The sequence below is a fragment of the Rhineura floridana genome, chromosome 19 (genome assembly GCF_030035675.1).
Source record: "Rhineura floridana isolate rRhiFlo1 chromosome 19, rRhiFlo1.hap2, whole genome shotgun sequence".
NCBI classification, from domain to species: domain Eukaryota; kingdom Metazoa; phylum Chordata; class Lepidosauria; order Squamata; family Rhineuridae; genus Rhineura; species Rhineura floridana.
In genome coordinates, this window is record NC_084498.1 from 17,792,080 (window position 1) to 17,814,794 (window position 22,715).

The 22,715-nt window shown below is 41.4% G+C and overlaps 1 protein-coding gene across 3 annotated transcripts; it reads right to left on the reverse strand.

Annotated features, from left to right (window-relative positions):
* Positions 1–284: 284 nt before the first annotated feature.
* Positions 285–22,396, reverse strand: PGAM5 (PGAM family member 5, mitochondrial serine/threonine protein phosphatase). 3 transcript variants are annotated; one of them, XM_061603207.1, is made up of 7 exons: positions 21,900–22,396; positions 14,061–14,239; positions 11,823–11,948; positions 7,525–7,613; positions 6,278–6,411; positions 2,737–2,836; positions 1,530–1,642 (listed from the first exon to the last, which is right to left on the reverse strand). In XM_061603207.1, exons 1-7 carry the CDS (start codon positions 22,169–22,171, stop codon positions 1,622–1,624), a joined length of 921 nt encoding a protein of 306 aa, XP_061459191.1. In that variant the 5' UTR covers positions 22,172–22,396; the 3' UTR covers positions 1,530–1,621. The 3 variants fall into 3 exon arrangements, with proteins under 3 accessions (XP_061459188.1, XP_061459189.1, XP_061459191.1); XM_061603204.1 differs by lacking the exon at positions 2,737–2,836 and having other exon boundaries at positions 285–1,642; positions 21,900–22,394; XM_061603205.1 differs by lacking the exon at positions 2,737–2,836 and having other exon boundaries at positions 285–1,642; positions 6,278–6,408; positions 21,900–22,393.
* Positions 22,397–22,715: the final 319 nt, after the last annotated feature.

Sequence of the window (22,715 nt, forward strand, 5' to 3'; positions counted from 1 at the left end):
TTCTTGACCAGTAGTTAGACTGAAGATGGGGTCTGACCGATTAGCTAGTTGGGAAGTAGCACCCTGCAATAGTACAGAGAAAGTCTCTACTGTGCCTAATCTGTTGAATTTCACCCCTGCCATAAATGTACAATGCAGGCTTAAAACTACTCATTCCCATTAGCAAAATCATGTAGCTGGAACACCATAAACAGACTAAAAATCACTATATATGGTAAGGGGTCAATTGTTGGAACAGCTACGTGGGGACAGAACACACACTGCTATTTCTGAAACTCTTTCAGTGAAGTTAATAAAAATCTATATTTGCAGATATTTTACAAAGATAAGTTAAATTTCTTGCATTGATTGAAAAACAGTCCACCACCATGGCCCATGAGTACAGAATGCCTTTTCCCAGAAGCATTTCACCAGCAGTAGATTCTTCAATTTCAAAAAGTAGCTTTGATACATCATGAAATAGACAACTAAGCAAGCTGAAGATACAGAATGGGCTATGCTTGGGGAGATGGGAAAAATGAGTCTCAGTTCTAGATTTAGTTTAGCACCTGTGCCTCCAGATGTGCTTTTCTTCAGTGCCAAATGACCAGTAAACAGTGAAGTGGTACAGACCTTTGAGATTGGTTCAATGTAGGCTTTTACATTAGTTGTGAGAAAGGGATGTTTTTAAGACAAATGAGAAGAGCCCACTTTTATAAAAAAACAAGCTAAGTGAATGATGTTGGAGTAAGAAGAACAGAGTAAGTTCTGTCTCCTTTAAGACAGTCTATCTTCACCTTGGATACCACTGAGAAGGGTTGTTACATCAGCTGTCTCCATATGATGTTCCACTACCTTTTGTTCTCACCAAAATGAGGGGGGGTTCCAATACATGCCTTTTGCACACTTTCAGTTTCCATCCTTTGCTCTAAGTAACACTTTCAGAAGTGTAACAGAGTTGAACTCTTATGTTACTAAAGCTCAGTCACATTGCAGTTGTTGAAAGCACTTGTGCCCGAACTCTTGCTGGTCCAGCAAAAATAAGCTTCTAGATTACCAGTGCTATAAAGAAGGGCTTTCAATGTTTGCTGTACTTCATTTTCCACAGTAAAGGGGGAGTGGGAAATCCTCTCTACATAGAGGTATATACTTCGATTAGAAGTCAGGGCCCTTTTCCTAGTGCAACCAGGCAAGTATCACCCTCATGTGAATAAACCGCTCACTTTAGGTTCTTCATTCCATCGAGTACCACTGTCTCCATTCATTTTAACCGTGAAGGAGATTGCATTGCAGATGCTGCATAGGAGACGTCCATAGTGGAATGTGCCAAGTGCACCATGAACTCTATGCTGAACAGCCCTCCTATTGACATATAAATGAAGTGGGGGGGAGGGACAGAGGAGGCATTTGTTGAGCACCGCTGTGAAACTCAATATCCTACTGAGCCATAGCCTTGTACCACAGCTGCACTGGTGCAGAGAAAGTCCAAAAATAATGCCAGAAAAGGCTCACTCAGTAGCGTGTGATTTTCTCAGGAGGCATAAATCCTGTGTCGCCAAGCATTCGAAGCGCCACTTTGCCACTAGGACGGATTACCAAGTGGGTGATGCTGCCATTATTGAGGGATATCCGAAGCCAACCTTCAGGAGGAAATTGTAATGCTCTGCAAAAAAATTAAAAGGGGGGGGGGGAAAGCAGTCACTTCAGCGTTTTGAAACAAGCCAGTCCATCCATGTTCTGTTCACTGTTTTCTCCACCCCAGGCCATAAAGCACATTGGCATTTCTGATGCAATACGTACAAGACAGCAAATTCACAACAGAACCCCTCCCCCCACCTCCACTTCATTATTGGGAAATAAATAGACCACTATAACCTTTGACAGAAGTGAATGAAATCTGCAGGAACAGTAGCCTTTCTAGAATGGATGAAGCCTGCTAAATTGCAGACTAATAGGTCTAGGGGCTTTATTAGGCACCTCTACAATTTGATTTTGGGGTAGGAAGAACTAAAAGACTGACTTTTCGGATAAAATCCTTCAAATTACAAGTTTGCACTGTCAGTCGCAATGGAGCGCTACTGCCCCCTCAGCCTGGCATTTCACTTCCAGCAAACGTGTATCAGCTGCTTGCTTCCAATATCTGAAGTGCTACAGTGCTTCAAGACACGTTGCTTTGCCTCAAGATTCATTCAAAACTGATGAACACTCCTACTGTTCACCACAACACTCTGCAAGTTTCAGGTACTTTGGGAATGGTATTCCTGCAAGAACAAGCGCCTACTTCTTCATCGTTGTGTGACAGGACAGTTCCGTCATGCAGCGATGACAAAAAAAACCTGGGTCTGCTTGCTCTTTCTGCATATGCAGTAAAAGCAAGCAGACTCAGTTGTTTTGGAAGCCTGCCCCTCGCTGATCCTTTCAGCCTCCAAACTGGAGGTTGAAAGAATCAATGCAGGATAAGCTTTGCAAACGGCAAGGGGTTTTGATGGGCGGGCAGGGCAATTCAGCTGCCACTCGTATGACATGATAGTGACATGTAAATGAAAGCTGGTTTGCCCCACCCACCTGTCAAAGTTGGCCAGCAGTGCGGAGGCCGGTAAAAATCTCCCACCCACCCACCCACCTCCAGCCAAAACGATTCTTCATCCCTGGTATAACAGGCAACTTAATGCAACCTGCTCTGCCCCTCCCCCCGGATTCTATAGTACGGAGCTCAAGACCATCTACTGATCTGTACTTCCATGTCAGGTGTCCCACCTTCAAACTGAGGCTTCCAGTGGCAATGAGGAACTTCTTAATCGTCAGCCAGTTCTTGATCTTTTTTGCTTCCATTTTGGGGTTTACTGCGGGATTTAAACTTTACCCCAAAGGACATGTAGATAAGTGCTTGGTAAGTTTCCAGAAGCAACACACAAAGAGGTGGAGCCAGCTTACTTATGCCCTACCCTCAGGATTAGTCCTCCCATCCCTCCCATCCAGTCACTCAACCCCAATTCATCAAGCAAATATATTCCAAGGAGAAGGACCTTTTGGCTCTTTAGACTGTTCTGGGTTATCACTTCTAGAAAGAAAGAAGGGACAGCTGTTGGAAGGAACAAATCACCATAATAATCTGGGAGACTGATCCGAGACAGTAGGAATCAGCTCCTACTAGGATTTATAGGCACAAAATATGTAATGAAGTGTCTACGCATGCATGCACACACAGAAAAAGAATATAGGCTAAGCTATTTTGTCTATCCATTGTGAATTTAAGAGAAATTGACTAAGGGAGATAAGTCATGATTTTGCAATGAAAAGCCAGAAAAACTAAAAGTTAATTGACCTTTTTGTAAAACAGTGACAAAGGATTGCTCCATTAGATTAAACAAATAAAACACTGACAGGATAATACATTATGGCTAACCAAAAAGTTACAATGTAGTCAGCAAGCTTTGTTATATGAAACATTAATATCAGAAAGGAGGGAGGTGTTTGGGACCACAGTAGAAAAGTCCCACTGTGGGCCAAGGTGTAATTTCAGAAATGTAGAAAATGGAATTTCATTGTGTCCATATAATAAAATTTGTTGCTGCTGAATTTCATAATTAAAACAGCAGCTTACTCCATAACTGATCAGACTGAAGGAATGTGATGCTTGTCTTACATGTTTGCACTGAGCCCTACAAAGCGAGGAGAAAGACCAAGTCTGACTGCTTCAAAAGTACAGTGGTATTCAACGCTAGTTTTACTCAGAGTAGACCCATTGCCATTAATAGACATAAGTAACTTCGGTTCATTCATTTCAATGGCTCTACTTTGAGTAGGATTTAGCTGAATACAATCCACAGACTACAAGTACTTGGAGACCTGTCTCCTTCCTCAAAATCAGACAGAACTTGATGATTTCTCCTCTGGCCTGGATTCCAAAGAGAGATACACTAGCTTCTAGGACTACTGTTCAACCTAAAGTAAACTGTCCTTTTAAGTTAGTGTAATACTATGCAATTAACTCAAATGTCTCATCCCAGTAGTTCACAGTTTGCAAGAGTCAGTTACTACTATGGTTTCAAGTTCTGATCACTGTCAAAAAAAGAAACATGAACTGCAGTTAGCATCGCTCGATACTTAAAGGTTCAGGAGAAAGACATCAGTACAATTCTGTGAAATTGTACAGGGAGCTCAACATACTGAAAGATGATTCACACATAACTACCCATTGCTGCTTGCACTGTTAATCTAGTTATCCAGCACAAGCACAGATGCCACCCTATATTAGAAGTGTCATGTAACGGATGGGAATTAATACAGATGTTAAGGGGAAGTAAGCTGAGCGATACATAATCTCCAACTGACTCGCCACAGGCCAGCAAGACACTTTCTCTGTGGTCCTTTTTTTCCTGCTGGGTAAACCTTCCTCAGCTGATTAAATCTTCCCTCCCCTACAATTGCCATAATGATTGACCCCATGCTGCTATCAAGCCTTTCCTATGCTTAAGAGCACCATGAGACGGGGGCAATTTCCATCAGAATCGTGGGAGGGAAGGTTTAAAACTTTTCCTGCAATCCCCCATGGGCTGTTCAGCTGACTGGGGAACAGCTGAGAGTGGTAAAAGTGGGGCTGGACTGCAAGAAAAGTGTATCTTTACCTGGAGTCCCCCCTCCTTCCTGTTGCTTGGCTGATCAGTGTCTGTGTGTATGGGTATGTTGTGGCCCATGTAATATTAGGCAGTGGGCCATAAGCAGTGCAGGGTGCACAGATTGCACACCTCTGAACAGGAAAAATGTAGGTTGCTTGAAGATTATGCATACTGACTGGAGAATGTGCATATTGGTCAGAGAATGTACAAAATGCAGTCTATATACCAATATGTATATTGACTGGTAAATGTGTACAGTTCCTTCAAGGAAGGATAATGTGCACATTCTCCAGGAGACCTGGTGAATGTACACAATGGCCGCTTGTTATCTATATTGACCACTCAACTAGCATTCCCCTTAATATAGACAGGATTTTAAATATTGAAGCAAAGATATACACAGGTTGCTAGGATGGTATAATCTAGCAAAAGGACAGGTAACATCCTAGATTTGAATATGCAACAAAGAAGGCTTTTAATCCCTTCATGAGACAACAGTCACACTACAGTGTGAAAGGCTAACAAGAACAGCATCAGCCTCTTATCAAGTCTGCACTATATGATGTGGCATTCCTTAACCTTCAACTGGATCCCCACCCAAAAGAAAGCCATCTTACTAGCTGTAATGGTCAATAAGGCCATCTTATCAGCTTTTGAGAGTATAGGTCTCATTTGCACTGTAATGTTGACTGCCAACTCATCTCTTGCCTCTGTGAAGTCCCTTGTTCACCACTTAAACAAAAGCAGATAGTGACTTGGAACATAAATAGTCTAGGTCAAAGAGCTGACCTTTGATATATGAGCCTAGTACTAGCTATTCCTACCCAATGTCTCCTGCCCTGGCTCTCACAATAACGCAACTCTAAACATAATTAATGTTCAATTATTCTAATATATGGATGGCATGCTAGGCTTTCAGTCACAGAAGTGTTTAAGCCACCCTGAAAATATCTGTCACATTTTCAATCACTCCTCCTGGATAGAGACCCATTCAGAGAACCTGTGAATAATTATGGATCGGGAAACCTACATGCTCTCTTTTCATGCTGAACTTCCAAAACACAAGTGCTAAACTGAATTTAGCATTACTTTACCTCTGCCCAATCAAATCTCCAGCAGTTCCAATACACCACAGTCATGCAAGATGCAAGAGTTGAGCAGGATGCAACATCAGAGACAACTGTACACTTCTCTAAAGACTTTTCTGAACCCAGAAAGCAAGCCCAGTTACAGAGCTAGAGGGTAACACACCCGACAGACAGTTATTTCAGATTTGAGGTGCTCGAGTCTACCCTAGCAATCATTTACTGAGATAACCAAAATTTTGACAAAGGATTTGGAAATTCTGCAAGTAGAGCACTAGATAAGTTGTGTTCTAATTTTTTTCCCCATTTCTAAACTTCACAATACATTTAGTATGGACAGCCTGTTGATTTAAAAATCCCCTACTCAAAAATAGAGATTAAAGCAAAGCTTTAAGTTATTCCTGCAATCATATGTTCTCTGGACAGCTGGTCATTTTACTGGGCACACATTCTCCCCGCATACCTCAGAACAGCTCAATGCATTTGATTGCTCAAGATAAGGGTTAGTACACTGTTGTGTTATCTATTAAGAGCTAGCTAAACTCTTTCCGGAGGTTCCTCACATCCACCAGATTGTTTCAGAGCCATAGTTACCTGCAAACTATGTAACGGATGACATTGGCATGACAGACAAAGATTTCATAGCTATCCTCTTCCTGCTTTACATCAGCCCTATGAATGTAGTTTCGGAAGGCAGCTTCAATGCGAGCCCCATCTTCATAATACTGCTAAAGGCAGATAATTGGTTATTGATGTAGATACTTAAAACATGCACAAGCTTTTCATCTTTACCTTATAATGAGAGTCAGTGACTGAAAAGGATGTTGACATTTCTGATCAAGATATAGAGCCCGTTATCCAACATCAGTAACCTCATGCTGGGATTACTGCTCTACTGAAGGCTCTTTTTCTCCACTGTCTGAAGCCCATCTATCAGCAGGGATGGACTGAATACACCTTCTGGCCCCAGCTGAGTGTGCTAGGTCTTGCCTTTAAAACCCTAAATTGCCTGGGCCCTGTATAACTTATGGGAGGTGGTACAACCTATGTATCACCCTGTTCCCTTAGGTCATTATTCAGGGCTTTGATCTGTGTCCCCTCATTCATCAAGATGTGAACTATTAAATAAGAAAGCTGGAGCTTTTTCTATCGTGGGTCCCAGTCTCTGCAATTCTCTCCCGAGATATATACTTCAAATTCAGATTTGTTTTGCTTTGGAAGAAAATATCTCGTTGAATAAGGCATTCTGCTAATCAGCATGTACTTATTTTAAGCAGAAACTTCATTGTAGCCTACTAGTTTTTATGGTTTTGTTTTACAAAGTTTCTTAACATTTTTATTGGACATCACATTTTATACTTTAACTAAAATTGCACAATCTGGTAAGCTTTCTAGATCAGCAACAAAATAAAAAGGATACTACTTCCAAACAGACCATGAGAAGCAGGGAACTTAATGGGTTGTATTTGATGTAGCGCTAAGTTAAAGTCATTTAATGGTATACGTGATCTGTTGGCTTAATGTTTTGCACCAGCCAAATATGGTTGCACAACAGAACACATAAGGAGGTTGCTGGGAACAGCTTGTTCAATCTGTTGCATGAGCTTCTACTAGTGCAACTGTTGCATTGGATTCCTCTGTTGTGCAATGTTAAAACTGACCCATTTGCTGGCATAAAAGCCCTTGTGCTAGCAGACAGAGAAGTTGGTTTCAGCCAAATGTTACCAGAATACACTTTGGGTGGATTAGCACACAAGAGAAACCTGAGGAAACTGATCTAAATTGTTACAAGTAGAACCAAAGATTACAACATTAAGGCAACTGCCCATACAAAGTCTTACCACAACTTCTGGCTTCCAGTGAGAGCCAGGAGGATTTGGCTCAACTGGAGATCCCTCACGCAGCAGGTCAGTGCTCGATTTCTTCACCCCTGTGGGAAAAAATGCATTCATTCCAAAGCCTTTTCTTCAATCACTTCAGATTATCATCACTCCTATAGGTGAACACATTTCATTTTCCACAAAGGCTACTTTGACAGACTTTGGGTTCTATGGATTTTATAGGGATCTTGTTACTCCCCTTGATCCCATCCTCAGTGTCAAGAAAGCTCATTTAGTTTAACCATCACTGTATCATGAACAACTTACCTCTCCCGTCAACAATTTCCCATCTCAGAACCCCACCTTTGAATGACTCCTTAAGTGCTCTTCTCTTTTGCTTTGAAAAAATTACTATCACATCTAGCAAGGACTCCTCCTTTCTGCCAACCTGACTCCTAAAGTGGCAAAGTTGGTTTTCCTCCAGGGTTTACCAAAGCCTATAGCTGTTCCATTCCTGGAGCCCTTTGAGAGGGTCTGAAAATCTGAATGGGCTAACCCAGCAAAAACAAGGACTGTTCAGAGTTTTGTCTGCTTTGTTCAGCATGAGATGGAGGGACTGCTTATTCTTTTCTGCTCAGCCTGGGAGTCTGATGGCCCCTCTCCCTGGAGAGTCAGAAGTTTGACTGGCCCTGCCTCCAGAGGAAGGCACCGTATAGAGCAGTGGTTCCCAACCTGGGGGCCGGGACCCCCAGGGAGGCCGCAAAGTAATCCAGAGGGGGCCATGAACAGTAAAGAAATGAATTATTAATTTTTTAAAAAAAGTCTTCACTCCCTCGACACTGTCTGCTTTCCACTGGCGCTGCAGATGACACCTCCCCCTTGCTCCCCTTGCTGAAGTGCCAGAGCGTCTTTCAGGCACACTAAGGGCAGGCATCTGCCTATAAAATACATGGCAGATGCCAAAGGAGGCTGAGGGTGGGGCTACCAGGAAGAAGAGGGGATTACTATCACTGATGCCCGTCTCCTTGCACTGCCGCTACTGACAACACCCTTACTTAGGATGAGAGGAGAGAGGTTTTTGTGAAGCAAAAAGAAGCAAGGCTGCAAAGAAAGGCTGCTTTCCTCCTTCCTTCCTGGCAGCCAGCCTGCCTCCCTGGGGGGAGGGGGTCACAAAAAAAATTCAGCTTATAAAGGGAGTCCCGTGCTTATAAAGGTTGGGAACCACTGGTATAGAGGATCAAGTCCTGAGAAAGCTGTCTGAGAAAGGAAGTTCAGGATAAGAAAAGTTCCATTTTTTAATCCTTGGTCTCCTCCTTGCGGTAACACTATTCCCTGGGTATTTTCATGGTTTGTGCTAGTGATCTTTTGTTTCTTCCCTTCTGCATTCAGATCATTACCACCAGCTTGTTTCTCAAGGCCCACAAACATGTAAGACAAAATTCCTAATTTTTGAGTCAACATGGTAACACACGGTGCTGTCACTACTTGAGATAATGATATCTCCCTTCTCCAAAGCTTGACTGTTAGGAGCATTTCAAAACCTTAATTTAGAGGACCTTTTTAGGCAGTTGCTCCTTGCTGGCCTCCTTGCTACAGAGTGCATTGCATCGTTACTTGTGTCCAAGGACTATTTTACATGGCTTTTGAGAAGTTGGCCAAGGCCAGTGTTAGTTTGGGCTTATGCTCCTCCTATCAAGCTTTTCTCATAAATGCCCCAAGCGTTTCTGGAAAGGTAATGAATTCAAAAGATATTGAAATGGAGTGCCCTGGGTTACTGAGAATAATGTAAGATGATCTTACCTGAAGATTATTTTTTTTGGGGGGGCAGGTTGGTAATGGTGACTGAACTGATTTAGAACAGGATTTATTGGGAGATAAATGAAGAGGAACTGATTTGGGGTGGAATGCAAATTAACTGAAAAAATATTTGGAGTGATTTGGATGGCTCGCCTTCTGTGACATTAAAGTCTAGATCTGTATCTATACAAAATAAATTAGGATATCCACGTTTTATGCAAATTTGCATCTATGGGCCTGTGCTGTAAATCTTTTAATAGCCCTGCTTGATGGGAATTGTAAGCCAGACCAAACCAGTGCTATGACAAGAGAGAATAGCACATGTTCTGTGCTAGAATGTACCCTTCATGTGGTACCCAACACAAAATATCTTGGTTTCTCCTGCTGAAGGAGGGGAAGAGAGTGGAGCTGAGCAAATTCAAAGAAAGAATTTATATAGTAATAATTTAATTTAACATAGCTAAGGGGTATATTCACTAATAGACCAAAAAAACCTTGTGGTTTAAGAACATACCTATAGCCAACAGAAATTTCTATCGAACTTTTAAAAGCAGGGAAATTGGGCAGCTATAGTGAACGCACCAGGGGAGGAGACAAATTTGTAAAAATGCAAACACAATTTGGGTTGGTCTTTCACAGTCCAATCCACTTCTGTGTAGGCTGGAAGAATATGGTAACATCTGCCTTTGAGCATACGATGAGTGGCCTATTGATACTTCTCTCTCATGTGTGGATTACATGTTTCAGCTACAGGACAATCTACACTTTCATATACAGGATGAATCAGTTACATTATGCTTAAATAAAAATGTACTCCTCATTCATTTGGTCAGCAGATTTAAGCATATTTGTATAAAAGCTAGAGACATTACTCTTCCTGTCTTTCAGGAAGAAATGCCTGTTCTAAGATAATATCTGCTGTGATAGACACATGCATCATCTAAAGACCATGAATGTTTTTTTCTCTTTAGAATAATATGTTTCTCAAATACAAATTTATTTTATTTATTTATTTATGAGATCTGTTAGACGCCCATCTGGCAGAGGTTAATCTGCCACATCTGGGCGACTTATAATCAAACACAAGTACATTTCATATAAACATAATCAAAATCCTAAAAATTAGAAATTAAAAATTAAAATTTAAGCAGATTTAATCAACTGACTGAAACTCAGGATTAGTTGAGGGTGATTTTTTTGACTGGGTGAAAGCTTTAGGTATTTGCTTTATTATTGCCAATTTGTAACAAGGGTTTGTATTATTGTAGTCGTTTTAGACTTTGAACTCTGGATTCTCTAAATGTATTATGTATTGCCATTAAAATTTAGAGGGTTGCTTTGTAAGACCTTATTTTGAAATGAGCTTACGGGAAGCAGGAGAATGGCATGAGGGCTATTTTCGATTTAACATGACGGAATGTGAAAAATCCGTGCTGGCTATAGTATACAGTCATTCTCATGGCTGTATAATTAAGTATTGGGAGAGCTGCATTTGGAATGTATTCATCACCACGTGCTACATCATGCTTGACCAGTATCTTCCCCTCCTGAAAGATATAAAAGCTGTAACGAATATTCTTACAATTGTGAAATGATTCAGTAAACAAAGTCCAGTAAAATTGCAGACTGTGCACTAATGGACAAATTCATCCCATAGTAATAAGAAGGGGGCCCATGTATGTGAACATATATTTTGGACCCACGCCAGTCAGGTCATCATCTTATTTTTCTCACTTGTTACACCAGAGACATTACAAACATCTCTTGCAGAGGAAGCCTCCTTCCTGTTACTTATTAAAGCCAATCACTGGTCTGGCTTTTAGTCAAGATTTGCCAAATCAATTAGCTAACTGGCAACTTGCTAAACACATGTCAAAAGTGGCCTGCAGTAAGGTGGTCCACTTTCGCATTCAGCCCACCGGACCAAAGTGGTTCCCCACCTCGATGCAGAGGAAGACATTTTGGCAGGCGGACCTTTTCAAACCTCTGCACCACCTGCACTAACACTCTCTTAACATAGCACTACGTGTTATTTCCTGCTTTTCAGTCAAGATTGATCTTCAAAGAGGCACACAATTAAAACCCATAGGGAGCACAATCTATTAGGGATATGTGGGATTTATCTATTCATTTAGAGTATTTAACCGCCCTTCATCAAAAGATTTTAGGGCACTGTATGAAAGCATGCAAACAATTCACATATCTATGTAAAACTTAGTTGGATACAATCCACAAAGTATATTTTTTAAAAATGAAATAAAGGCAGGCTGGAGACAGAAAACTAAGGAACAGAACGATCATTTCGACTAAAATTCCCAACTAAAATGCAAAGAGAAATATCTTAATCTGGTACCAAAAATATTATAATGTTGGGAGTTACTTCTAGTCACTAGCAGCTGATGCCAGAGCCCAGATCAAAGAACACACCCAGCTTAATTAGTCTGCACAGCCCACTATATGTTCATTAAAGCCACATAAAGTCTGTTTAGCACAAATTCTGTTCCACAATTTACTTCACTCACCAGGAAGATGTTTGCTGATGATGTTGGTTGTTTCAGTTGCTCTGGGCATAGAAGAATGGACAATTTTATCAAATTTTAGTCCCAAGCTTGCAAGCCTTTCCCCTGTCAACTCAGCTTGCTCACGACCTGAAAAGTAAGGCTAGGTATAAATTGCTAATATTTCTGCAATGTGTCTCTGAGAAGAGGAAAAAAAGCAGATATTTTGTCCCAGCACAGCAATACACAATGCTCCCAGACAAATTGTTCCTGCTGCCATTGTTCATACTTACATCTTCATGCAAACAGATAAAAGACTTTTTGAATCTGTTCAAATCTAAGCAAATTCCCATATGGCTCTTTCTTGCTAATCAATAGCTTCTTTAACCAGGAAGAGTGCTGCATTCTTTGCGGGGGTTTTTTTAGTTATTATTAGTGTAATATTATTATTAATAATTCTATAGTACCACTAACATGCATGGTGCTCCCGGCTCCAAAGACCTTATAATCTAAAATTCAATATAGGAGAAATAAGCGGGAGGGTAGGGTAGCAGAGGCAGGAGTAAATAGAGAAAGTATATGTAATTGCTTCAGTTACACATGCTTAGATTTGGTTCCAGGATTTGTTGCTAGGAGATGGGAACCAGGGTGCTGAGCCAAAGGCTTCATGGAAATGGCAGGTTTTGAGGAAGGATCTTAAGGAAGAGATAAGTGTCATGATACAGGTATCATGTGCTTTGAACTGCCTCCCACTACTCAGCGAAGGTGGTCTTTGCAGGAGACCTTCGGAAAGCTGAAGGTGACCAAGTAAAGTTCATGGGCAAATAAGAGCAGAGAGAAGAGGACTTCAAACAGAGCTCCCACCCTACAGCTAAGGCCTCACTTTCCAGCAATTTTCACTTTTCGGCGGGGGCCTGGAACGGAACCTGCCATATGAGTGGGGCCCTACTGTACTCAGAATGAGTTTGCTTTTGATATAAAATGAATCAGTTAAATACATTACACTTAAATAAAAATGTACTGATTAATTTGATCAGCACTTTTAAATATGCATGCATAAAAGCTGAACAGGAGACATTAGTCCTCCCCTCTTTCAGGAGGGAATGTCTGTTCTAAGACAATATCTGCTATGATAGACACATGCATCTAAAGACCATGTATGCTTTTTCATTTAGAACTATATGTTTCTCAAATGCAAATTTAAGCAGATTTAATCAACTGACTAAAACTCAGGATTAGTCAACAATGATTTCTTTGACCGTGTGAAAGCTTTAGATATTTGCTATATTATAGAGAGCCTGTGTGGTGTAGTGGTTAATGTGTTGGACTATGACCTGGGAGACCAGGATTCAAATCCCCACACAGCCATGAAGCTCACTGGGTGACCTTGGGCCAGTCACTGCCTCTCAGCCTCAGAGGAAGACAATGGTAAGCCGCCTCTGAATACCCTTACCATGAAAACCCTATTCATAGGATCGCCATAAGTCTAGATCGACTTGAAGGCAGGCCATTTCCGTATTGTTGCCAATTTGCAAAATGCGTCAATACCTGAGAGAAGCCAAAATACAATCCTTCTGCGTGTCATTAACATGGAAATATGAACACTTGAGACACAAACTGCCCATGTGGTGGCCACAGAACCATGCAGACAGCTTCTAAGGTATTATTCCATATTTAGAGACTAGCTAGGAAGTTGCATGTTGCTAATTCTGCTTCTTCTCCAGTAGCCTTGGAAAAGGGGGTTTAGCTCCCCATAGTTCAGCTCCATACAGCAATAAAAAGCTGAGCCGCAAAGACTGCTGACACAATCAATTCTCTTTTCTAGCACTGCAGAGTTGGCACTGGGGGCAGGATGGGATGGAGTTGGGCAAGCAGAATTGGTGATGGGAGGAGACAACTACGTCACATCAATTTTTTTTACACTGCTCACCTAACAAACAAGTCTGTAATGCCTAAATATCAACTGACAACAGCAGCATGGGAATAATCCTCGTTAAGAAGAACAGTCTGGTCTCCATCACCAGCCTGAGTACCAAGGAATGTCTGGGTAGCTTTTTTGCATTTTTAATGCGTTAAAAGCCATCTTGAAGAGCACTTGATTCAGAGGCAATGAAATCAGTAAATAAGTAAACTCATTTCCAGCACAGGTGTTAAAAGAATTTATATGTTTCAGAAGTAAACTGGCAAGTTCTATACAAATACAAACCAAATCTCCCCCAGATATGAAGTGTACAAACCCAGCTGACAGCTAGCCATACATACCCAACTTGGTCAGAATTTTCTCTTTATCACAGCGCCCAGCTGAGTTGTACTGAGAATGACGTACAAGGAATATGTGCCTGGTAGCTTTTGCTTTGTAACGGGCTAGACGAGACAAGTCCTCCTCTTCCCCAGTCTCTTCATTTTTCTTCTTCAAGTTCATTAGAGCCAGTGGTTCTCTCCTGAAAGAAATTTCAAAGTTTATCTTTGTGTCAAGAAAAAATATAGGGCAGGGGTAGCCAATGCGGTGCTCACCACACTTGGGACTACAACTCCCATCATTCTTGATCACTGGTCATCCTGGCTGGGGCTAATAGGAGCTGGGAGTTCAACAGCATATAGAGGGCACCATGCTGAGTACCCGTGCAGTAAGGTAACTGGACATGAAAAATAAATGACCCAGCTCCATCCTTTTTAGCACCAAGTGTTCTTTTGACAGTCAACCTCTGTTCTAACAATTCTGACAACATATCCCCCATACAAGCCTTTGTTAAGAAGTGCAACATATCTACAATATCTCCTTTCCAAGTGTTGAACAATGATGGAGAAGAACAAGCTGGTAGCAGTTTGCAAAGCCAGAGAGAAAAGCCAACATGCTTAAAAAACAATGCTAAGTTTGTGGAGAGGGGTCTAGTTCAATGAGGAACTTAGAGGTATGGCTCTCTACTATGGTCGGTGCCCAGAGACATACTTTTAGACATGCTAAAGTCTTAGGCATGAGCAGAGTTGTGTGTTTTTTAATCTTCTCCCCTTTGGACAGCAATGCTTCCATGTAAAATCGCAAATAGAGCCCTATGGAAATTTCTGTGTCTAGAATTATTACCCAGTACATTCTTACTGGTCCATTAATACAACAATTTAGCCAGTATCTTTGGATATATCCAACAAGGTACAAAATGGTAGGTTCTTCCATCATTATCCATCTAGAACATTTTCCCATTCTTTGCTTTAGGCATGCTTGACTTGTGTCTCATTGCTGTTTCAACTTTTAGCAATGCAGGACAATTCTTGGCACTACATTTCAGATCATATATTCAAATATTTATTAAGTATTGAAATATTATAAAAGAGTCACAAATTTTAATTTCCGGAACATGATCTAATGTACAAGACAGACTATAAAAGAGCTTATCACATAAAACATGTCCAACATTGTACATCTGATGCTGTTTCTGGTATTAGTATACGTCCCAAAAGCAATACAACAGTACCAAGTATTTCTCTTCTCACATATTTTGTAGGGGTGTGCACCAACCACCAGATTCGGTTTTGACCCTGATTTGGTGCTTCAGAAAATAGCTTGATTCAGTTATGACCAATTTGGAGGCTGCCCAATTCAAGTCCAAATACTGATTTGGGAAAACCGAAACTTCAGTGAAATTTGCAGGCATGGTAGCCTCTTCTGAGGAGATGGATATGGTCTGATTTCAGAAGGACAGCTGCAGGGGTTTTCCTACAATGGTAGCCTTTCCAGTGTTGGAGTTGTTGAAAAAAGGATTCAGTTAATCTCTCCTATTGTTTTGTGATCAGTTTGTAAGAGAACGCAGAGGTGCCCAAAAGTAGGAAACCTGCCAAATTTCAGAAGGATATATGTAAGGCATTATGCTAGGCGCTTTTAAAGTCAATTGGGAGAAGGTAACACTAAAAACGATTCACTTCCCACGTTGTGGTTTTGTGGGCCCCTAGAAATGTTCCTAGGAAAACAGTCTGCAAAATTTCAGAAGGATAGGTGTTGTATTAAGGAGCTAAGATGAATGAAACGCTGCTTTCAGGGTCATGTTCTGGTCAATTGCACCAAAAGTCACAGAACCTAAGTGCAAAGCTGATTTGACAGAAGTGGATGTGGCAGAGGTAAAAGGACATGAACATCCAGCATTTTCCAAGGAAGTAGAACTAGCAGAGAGTGCATAAGAAATAAGAACAAGATGGTACATGACTTCAACATTCCTCTCCCAAAACACTGTGATTAGAGAGCCCTGAAAAAATTAGAAGCTAGTGTTGTCAATTAGAAGAGAGCACTTCTTCCCGCTTCTCCCCACACGAATGTTTTCTATATATAGCAAGCTTGGGGAGAAATATTTACAATTTTTGTAGACACCCTGTCTGCACTGTTTATTCAGTGTCTGAATCTTCAAAATGCTCCAAATCACTTCAAGATGTCCCTCCTTTGTTTCAGGTTGCTTCAGAGACATCCTGCTTCAATTTTGTCAAGTCCCAAATCTTTCCGAAGCGAGTGTCTCAGGATCTATCTGAATCTGATGCTCACCCCTAATAATTTACCTTCTACTTGATGCTTCACTACAATGAAAAACTGAACATGCCAGCGAGACTTAAAGATTATACATCGAACCAATATCATATCCATAGGTGCTGGACATGAATGGCAATTTTATCCATAGCCTTTCAGTTTCTAGTTATGTACAATCTATGTTCTCTTGAAGTTCACATCAATGCTCCCACTTGTTTTAAAGTTATGACTGCACAGGGTGTTTGTTTTTTAAGCAAATGATAAATAAGTTACGTGGAAGTTGCTAGGATATGAACTCATTCCCAAGATACCAATAACATGACTGCAAATGCATGCACCTCTTAACGCAATTGTAAACTTTAGGTATTTGAAATAAGCCTGAACTGTTCCCACCTCACATATTTTCCTTCAATTTATTTACAGACAGTCTTATGTCCCAATCAAGGCAGAAGTTATCTTCATACTTATCTTCATACTTATCAGTTTAAACAGAACCTTAAGATAACACATATGAACCACAGAACAGGAAGGAGATATGAAGTTTGGCCTTCAAAACTTTGTTTAAAATTTTAAGTTAAGGGTGCCAGTAACCCCAACTTTAAATTTAAGAAAAAGGCAGGGACAGCAACCAATAGCCCCTGACAATATTATACTTTCAAGTTTGCTAGATCATACCATCCCCTTGAATACTATCGATATTTAAGCTTACCATCTCTGTTCAATAGTGTTTCATCATTTCCACACAGTTATCCACTTTTCTCTTGCATACATAGGAGCAGCCATCCTCTCATATTTCTTCTGGACCAAACTATTCTCCTCTCATCAAACTAAGAGGCGTTTCCCCATATTCCATAAGTTATGCTCAAACACCATGAACCATTTCGTTTAACGGTCCTCAGTAGCAGCCTTTCCTCTACCATCTCAGAACTAACAGCACTTCCAGAGTTATACTGTTCCTGCTCTTCCAAGCCTTGGGTGCCTCCAGTAGTTGGACTCATCCACCTCAAAAGCATACAACTTTTCATCACATTCAGCATTTGGTCTAGGGTCTAGTACCCAATCTGATAATTTAGATAAATGAATACATAATCAGTTTTGATAAGCCAAGGTAAAGATTAATTTTAGTATGATTTTATAACAATAGAATTTTTTTTTTGGTGAAGATTAGTTCCCTGTATTTCTCTCTCTAAACACAAGAGATTTGGGAGGATGAGACTACCACCACATCTGTTTATTGTTAAATGTGGGAGTAAGCCACACTGATAAAATGGGTATGGGATTGCATCAGAGTCCTATTCTGCAACTGAAGTATAGAAAGTCTTCCTATATGTGATCACCATCCTATAGCCAGGATGGCCAATTATCTCCTCATATTTTTTCACATTTCTAAGTTTTGCAGAATTTTTTTTTAATATTAACAAAGAATTGAAAGCTTGAAGGAGTTTTAAAGTGAAAAAAAAATTGGCCTGGCAAGCAACATAACTAATTGTTCAAAGCTGCCACAATGTCAACAGAATATAGAATAAAGACAGTGTATAGAGCATGGTCTACAGGTCCAAGGAACATCTGTGCAAAGTTCTCAGGGACCTAAAGAACCCATTTGCATTTGATAAAATTATATACACTAAAAAATAAAACATGCCAGCAAGGCACAATTTTAAATACCAAGGTTGAAATTTCCAGCACACAAATTCACACACAACAGTGTGCCTGTTTTCAGCGAATTCACAGATTCACTGCTCTCAGAACTACTCTGAAGTAGAATAAATTTGATACAGAGAAGTATTCTTTTCACTGTGGGCATAATTGAGAAACTGCAGCGATGTGCCATGGAAGGGAATAAATAGAGATATAATTTGACCAGATGTCACCACATAAAATGCCTGTAATAAGCCTCTCAATTCACTGGTGCACACATGTGAAATGTGCAGTGGTGCCAAGTCATTATAAAATTAAAAGGTGGAAGGACTTTTGCTCAGATTTAGTGTTACTAAATCAGAGACAGATGCTATCCAGGGAGGAATTAATAAAAATCTAAGCTTGGTACCTCTCTCCAACTCAGCCTTCCCCAATCTGGTGCCCTCCAAATGTTTTGGACTACAGGTCGCATCAGCCCAGCCAGCAAGACCAATCATCAGGGATGAAGGGAGCTGTAGTCCAAAATATCTGGACAGACCCAGATTACAAAAGGTTGCTCTAAACTGAAGATAATTAACATCAAAAAGTAATTCCAACTGTTTTCCAAAGTTCTGTGTGTTTATCGCTGGAAAACAGGACTCTAATTTTATGTCCAAGCAATACCACCATATCATTGTTTGAATAAAAATAGCTTCTCAATAAACAGGTAAGCCAGCTTTGTAAATAAGCCCACAAACATTACCAGCCTGCAATTTTTATTATTTATTTATTACATTTATACCCTGCCTTTCTTTTTTCATGAAACCCAAGGCGGCTTACATATGGTTCCCAGGCAGTCTCCCATCCAGGCACTGACCAGACCTGACCCTTCAGCAGGGAGCTGGCCTTATGTGCCTTCAGACCATAGCCTGGGACTAAATGAGGGATGCCTCCCTTCTACATCCAGTACTGAAACACAGGATACAAGTCTTTTAGCCAGCTATTTAAAAAATGCCTTCTAGAAAACAGGCTGGTGAAGGAGGAACAGAGACGGATGGGCTTCTCTTCCTCCACACCAGTGCTGAAACCAAACAGACCATTGACTTGCCTTCATGGAATTCCAGGCCATCTATGGCTAATGGAATTGTTCCAAGACACAGCTTGAGTAACAAATACAAATATCTAATCAGGATTAGAGACAAGATACACTCTGGAAATCTTTCAAAAAATGTGTACCCCACCTCATCAGGGAACTTTGATATTATCTGAGACTTTCCAAAGGTTATGGCATGCTTATGTAATGGTTCTTTAATCCCAATTATTAAACTGCTGTTTCATGTCTAATATCGGGGTCCAAGGTTCTCTAAACTGCCAGGAATCAGCAGAATCATCCAAAATGTGTTAAGTAGGAAATTATATGTGCACCACTATACCTTAGTAAAGACACTGAGGGATTATTTGCTAATGACATCTGTGTTGGGTTTACATAATTCTGGCTCAACGCCAACCTAAATCACCTTGGAGATTAAGAGAATGAATCCACATCCTGCTGAAAATTGCTGTATATGCTACCCAGTTTCCATCCTGCACCCGAGGCACAGCTATACAGCAAACAAGGCTAAAGCATAAACAAAGGGAAAAGCGACATCCATTAGGGTTTGTTCATATTAAGCTTTCATAAATTCAGCAGACTGAAATGCTACTTCTCCTATTAAGTTTCTTTATGTTTCTTAAAATGAAGATAGGGAAGTATCAAGAAATATAACTGTCATTTTTGGATATATGTTCAGCAACCACGTCTCAAGAGATTCTCCAGAAGTCTATCTAACCCATGTCTTCTTCCCAGTTCCACATGCATGTTTCAACAATGCCTGTAATTAAAAGCTGTTAGAGAAGCCACTGAGCAGTCAGTACAAGTCACAACTAGGAATGGATTTCAACCTGTGGCAGAAAGAGTTGAAGATATACAACTGCTTACTGGACAGGGGCAAGGCCCAGAGGAAGGAATTGGGGGGGGGGGAGAAGGGCTGAGTACAAGAGTGACCATCAAGTTTCTGAGCATCCTGAACCTCCAGACAGAGCAGAACAAAAGTTTGACAACACAAACATAGGATCACATTTACCTCTTGTATCCTAAGGCGTTGGTCAATAAACAGCAGTACAACCATTTGGTGCTATAGTGAAATGCTAATGCAATTAGAATCAGAGCCTGGAAAAGTTACTTTTTTGAACTACAACTCCCATCAGCCCAATCCAGTGGCCATGCTGGCTGGAGCTGATGGGAGTTGTAGGTTTAAAAAAGTAACTTTTCCAAGCTCTGATTAGAATGTATACGTCAACCATGACTGAGCATTGAAATGACGGAAGAAAAGCCTGACTGTCAAAACGACAAGCTTTGAATCTGGGGCATTTTAATGTTTTGCATTCACTGCATTGTTAGGGAATCTCTGTTCAATGTGGGCCTTGTAATCAATGTTTTGAGGTAACAAGTAGAGAGTCAAGCATGGTAGGTACTCTAATGCAAAGTATGGGAGAGATCTTGTGCATGGGCTGTGTAACCCTGCTGGGAATAGGGGCAGGCCTTCCATTCTAGGACTGCAATCCAATTATTCAGTGAGGTTACTAAAAGCGTTTTGATTAAGAGTGGGCCTCCATTTAATCAGGTCCCAGATATTTTAAGAATTGTATATTTTTAAAATGTATTAACAGCACCTGCTGCAACACGTTTAGGCACTTAACTAGAATACTTTCTCCTGCAGAGTTGTGTTTATTCATTTAATCAAGTAAAACCTATTCAAAAGGGTAGGTTCTATTTAACCTGACTCCTAGTTCATACAAAACAAGGACCCCACACAACCTTCATTTGTGCCAGGGCCCAGCCCTTGCACCTGTTATTAATGCCAGGCCTCCATAATGGTGACTACACAACACATAATTTATTAAATTAACTGCCACAGGATGTACTGATGGCCAGCAACTTAGATGGCTTTCAACAGGAATGAGACAAATATATGGAGGCTAAGTCTATCAATGGCTCTTAGCCATGACGGCCACATAGAATCTACCCATTCCAAGGTAGTATTCCTGTCAATAGCAGAAGCATTAGGAACAACAGAACAGTAATCCATTACCTTTGTGCTTTGCTTTGTAAGTTCCTAGAGACATCTGGTCGGCTGCTGCTGGATGTAGGATGTTGGACTAACCCTTTTTTATTGGATTAATATTTCGGTTTTCGACTAAGATCTCAAGTTTCCACTCACAAAAGGCTCCCAATATCCCCCTATTGCATGCCAGGGACCTCTTGCCATATTCTGAACTAGCTGTTGTATGAAATGGCAACAAAAATCAATCAAGGATAGTACTAATGTTATTACAAAGCACCTCTAAGAATACATAGCGTACACATTTCACCCACTCCAGGCCCTCAAATGCCTGCAATTAAGAGACAGCAGCTTCTAAAGGAGAGGCAAGTTAAATTTCTTGGGGGGAAAACCCACCACTGTGAACAGAGCTTTCAGACATTACAAATTATCTAGATGGTACTCTTTCAACAATCTTGTCAGGAGAATCAGGATAAAGTTTATCTGCTGTTATTTTCAGTGTTGCTTTTAAAAGTTTTAAAGCTGCTTTTACTGCATTTTGGGATATGTGGGTGGAAGACAATTAATAAAAAATCGTAGTAGTAAATTTATTTTTTATAAAGGGAGGCAGATCCTAGATATAAAAAACCCTAAATAAAACAATCAAGTCCAATCGGGCTGCCGACAGACAGCAACCTGGCCAGCTCCTGCGCATTCTAAGCCAACATTCAGCTCAACCAAGTTGCCAACTGATGGCAGCCTGGCCTGCTCCTATGCTTTGTGGAAACTAAGAATTCCACGAACTCGCACACTACCCCCTACATGGAGAAATTATGTCCCGCAAGCGGAGGGGGGGAAGCCACTACCCTCCCCCATCCCCCTTTGCCTTCGCTTTACCTGTCCCAGTTGCTGTCCCAGTATCCGCAGCCATTGGGCTTCTCGAGCCAGCCGGGCGCCGTGGCAGGGCAGGAGGCAGCCGCCGAAGGCTGCTGGAGCAGCAGCCCTGGCGGAGGAGCCGAAGACGACGACAGGGTCTCCAGAGCGTCCCCGGCGCCGGTCTTAGCTACTTGCTCCTGCTTCCCCACTGGCACGGCGGAGAAGAAGACAGAGCCGCCCGCCAACCCGCAAGCGGCGGCGGCAGCCACCGTGACGACCCGCCTGAACGCCATGGAGGTCGGAGACAAGGAAGCAAAACCCGGAGCGAAAGCGGCGCCCGGGCCTTATAAACTGAGGAAGGGAAGGAGGAGGCGGAGGCAGCGGCAGCAGCCGGCAGCGAGCGCCGCACCCCCTCACAGCGCCGCCCTGCCGAAGCAAGGCGGCTGACTCCCGCCTTGGACGGAGTCCGGCGTGGGACAAGATTCCTCCGCCCCTGAGGCGAGAGCGTTTCTGAAGGAAGAAGGGGAGGGGCGAGCCTGAGGGAAGGCGGGATGCTTTGTTGTGTACTATGTGATTGTGAGCCGCCCTGAGCGCCCTGTTGTAGGGTAGAAGGGCAGGACAAAATTATTATTGTTATTATTGTTGTTGTTAATATTATTATTAATAATAATAAGTGCATGCTATGCACTTGTTTTTGCATACGTGTTTGGTAACACGTTTGCTTTGTAATATGCGTTTGTCTTTCCCTCATAATGCGAGTTCTCCTGGCGGCGTACAACTCTGAGGTTCAAAACTAAACACGCGCATGCGCACACACACACCCATGTTGTTGTCTCC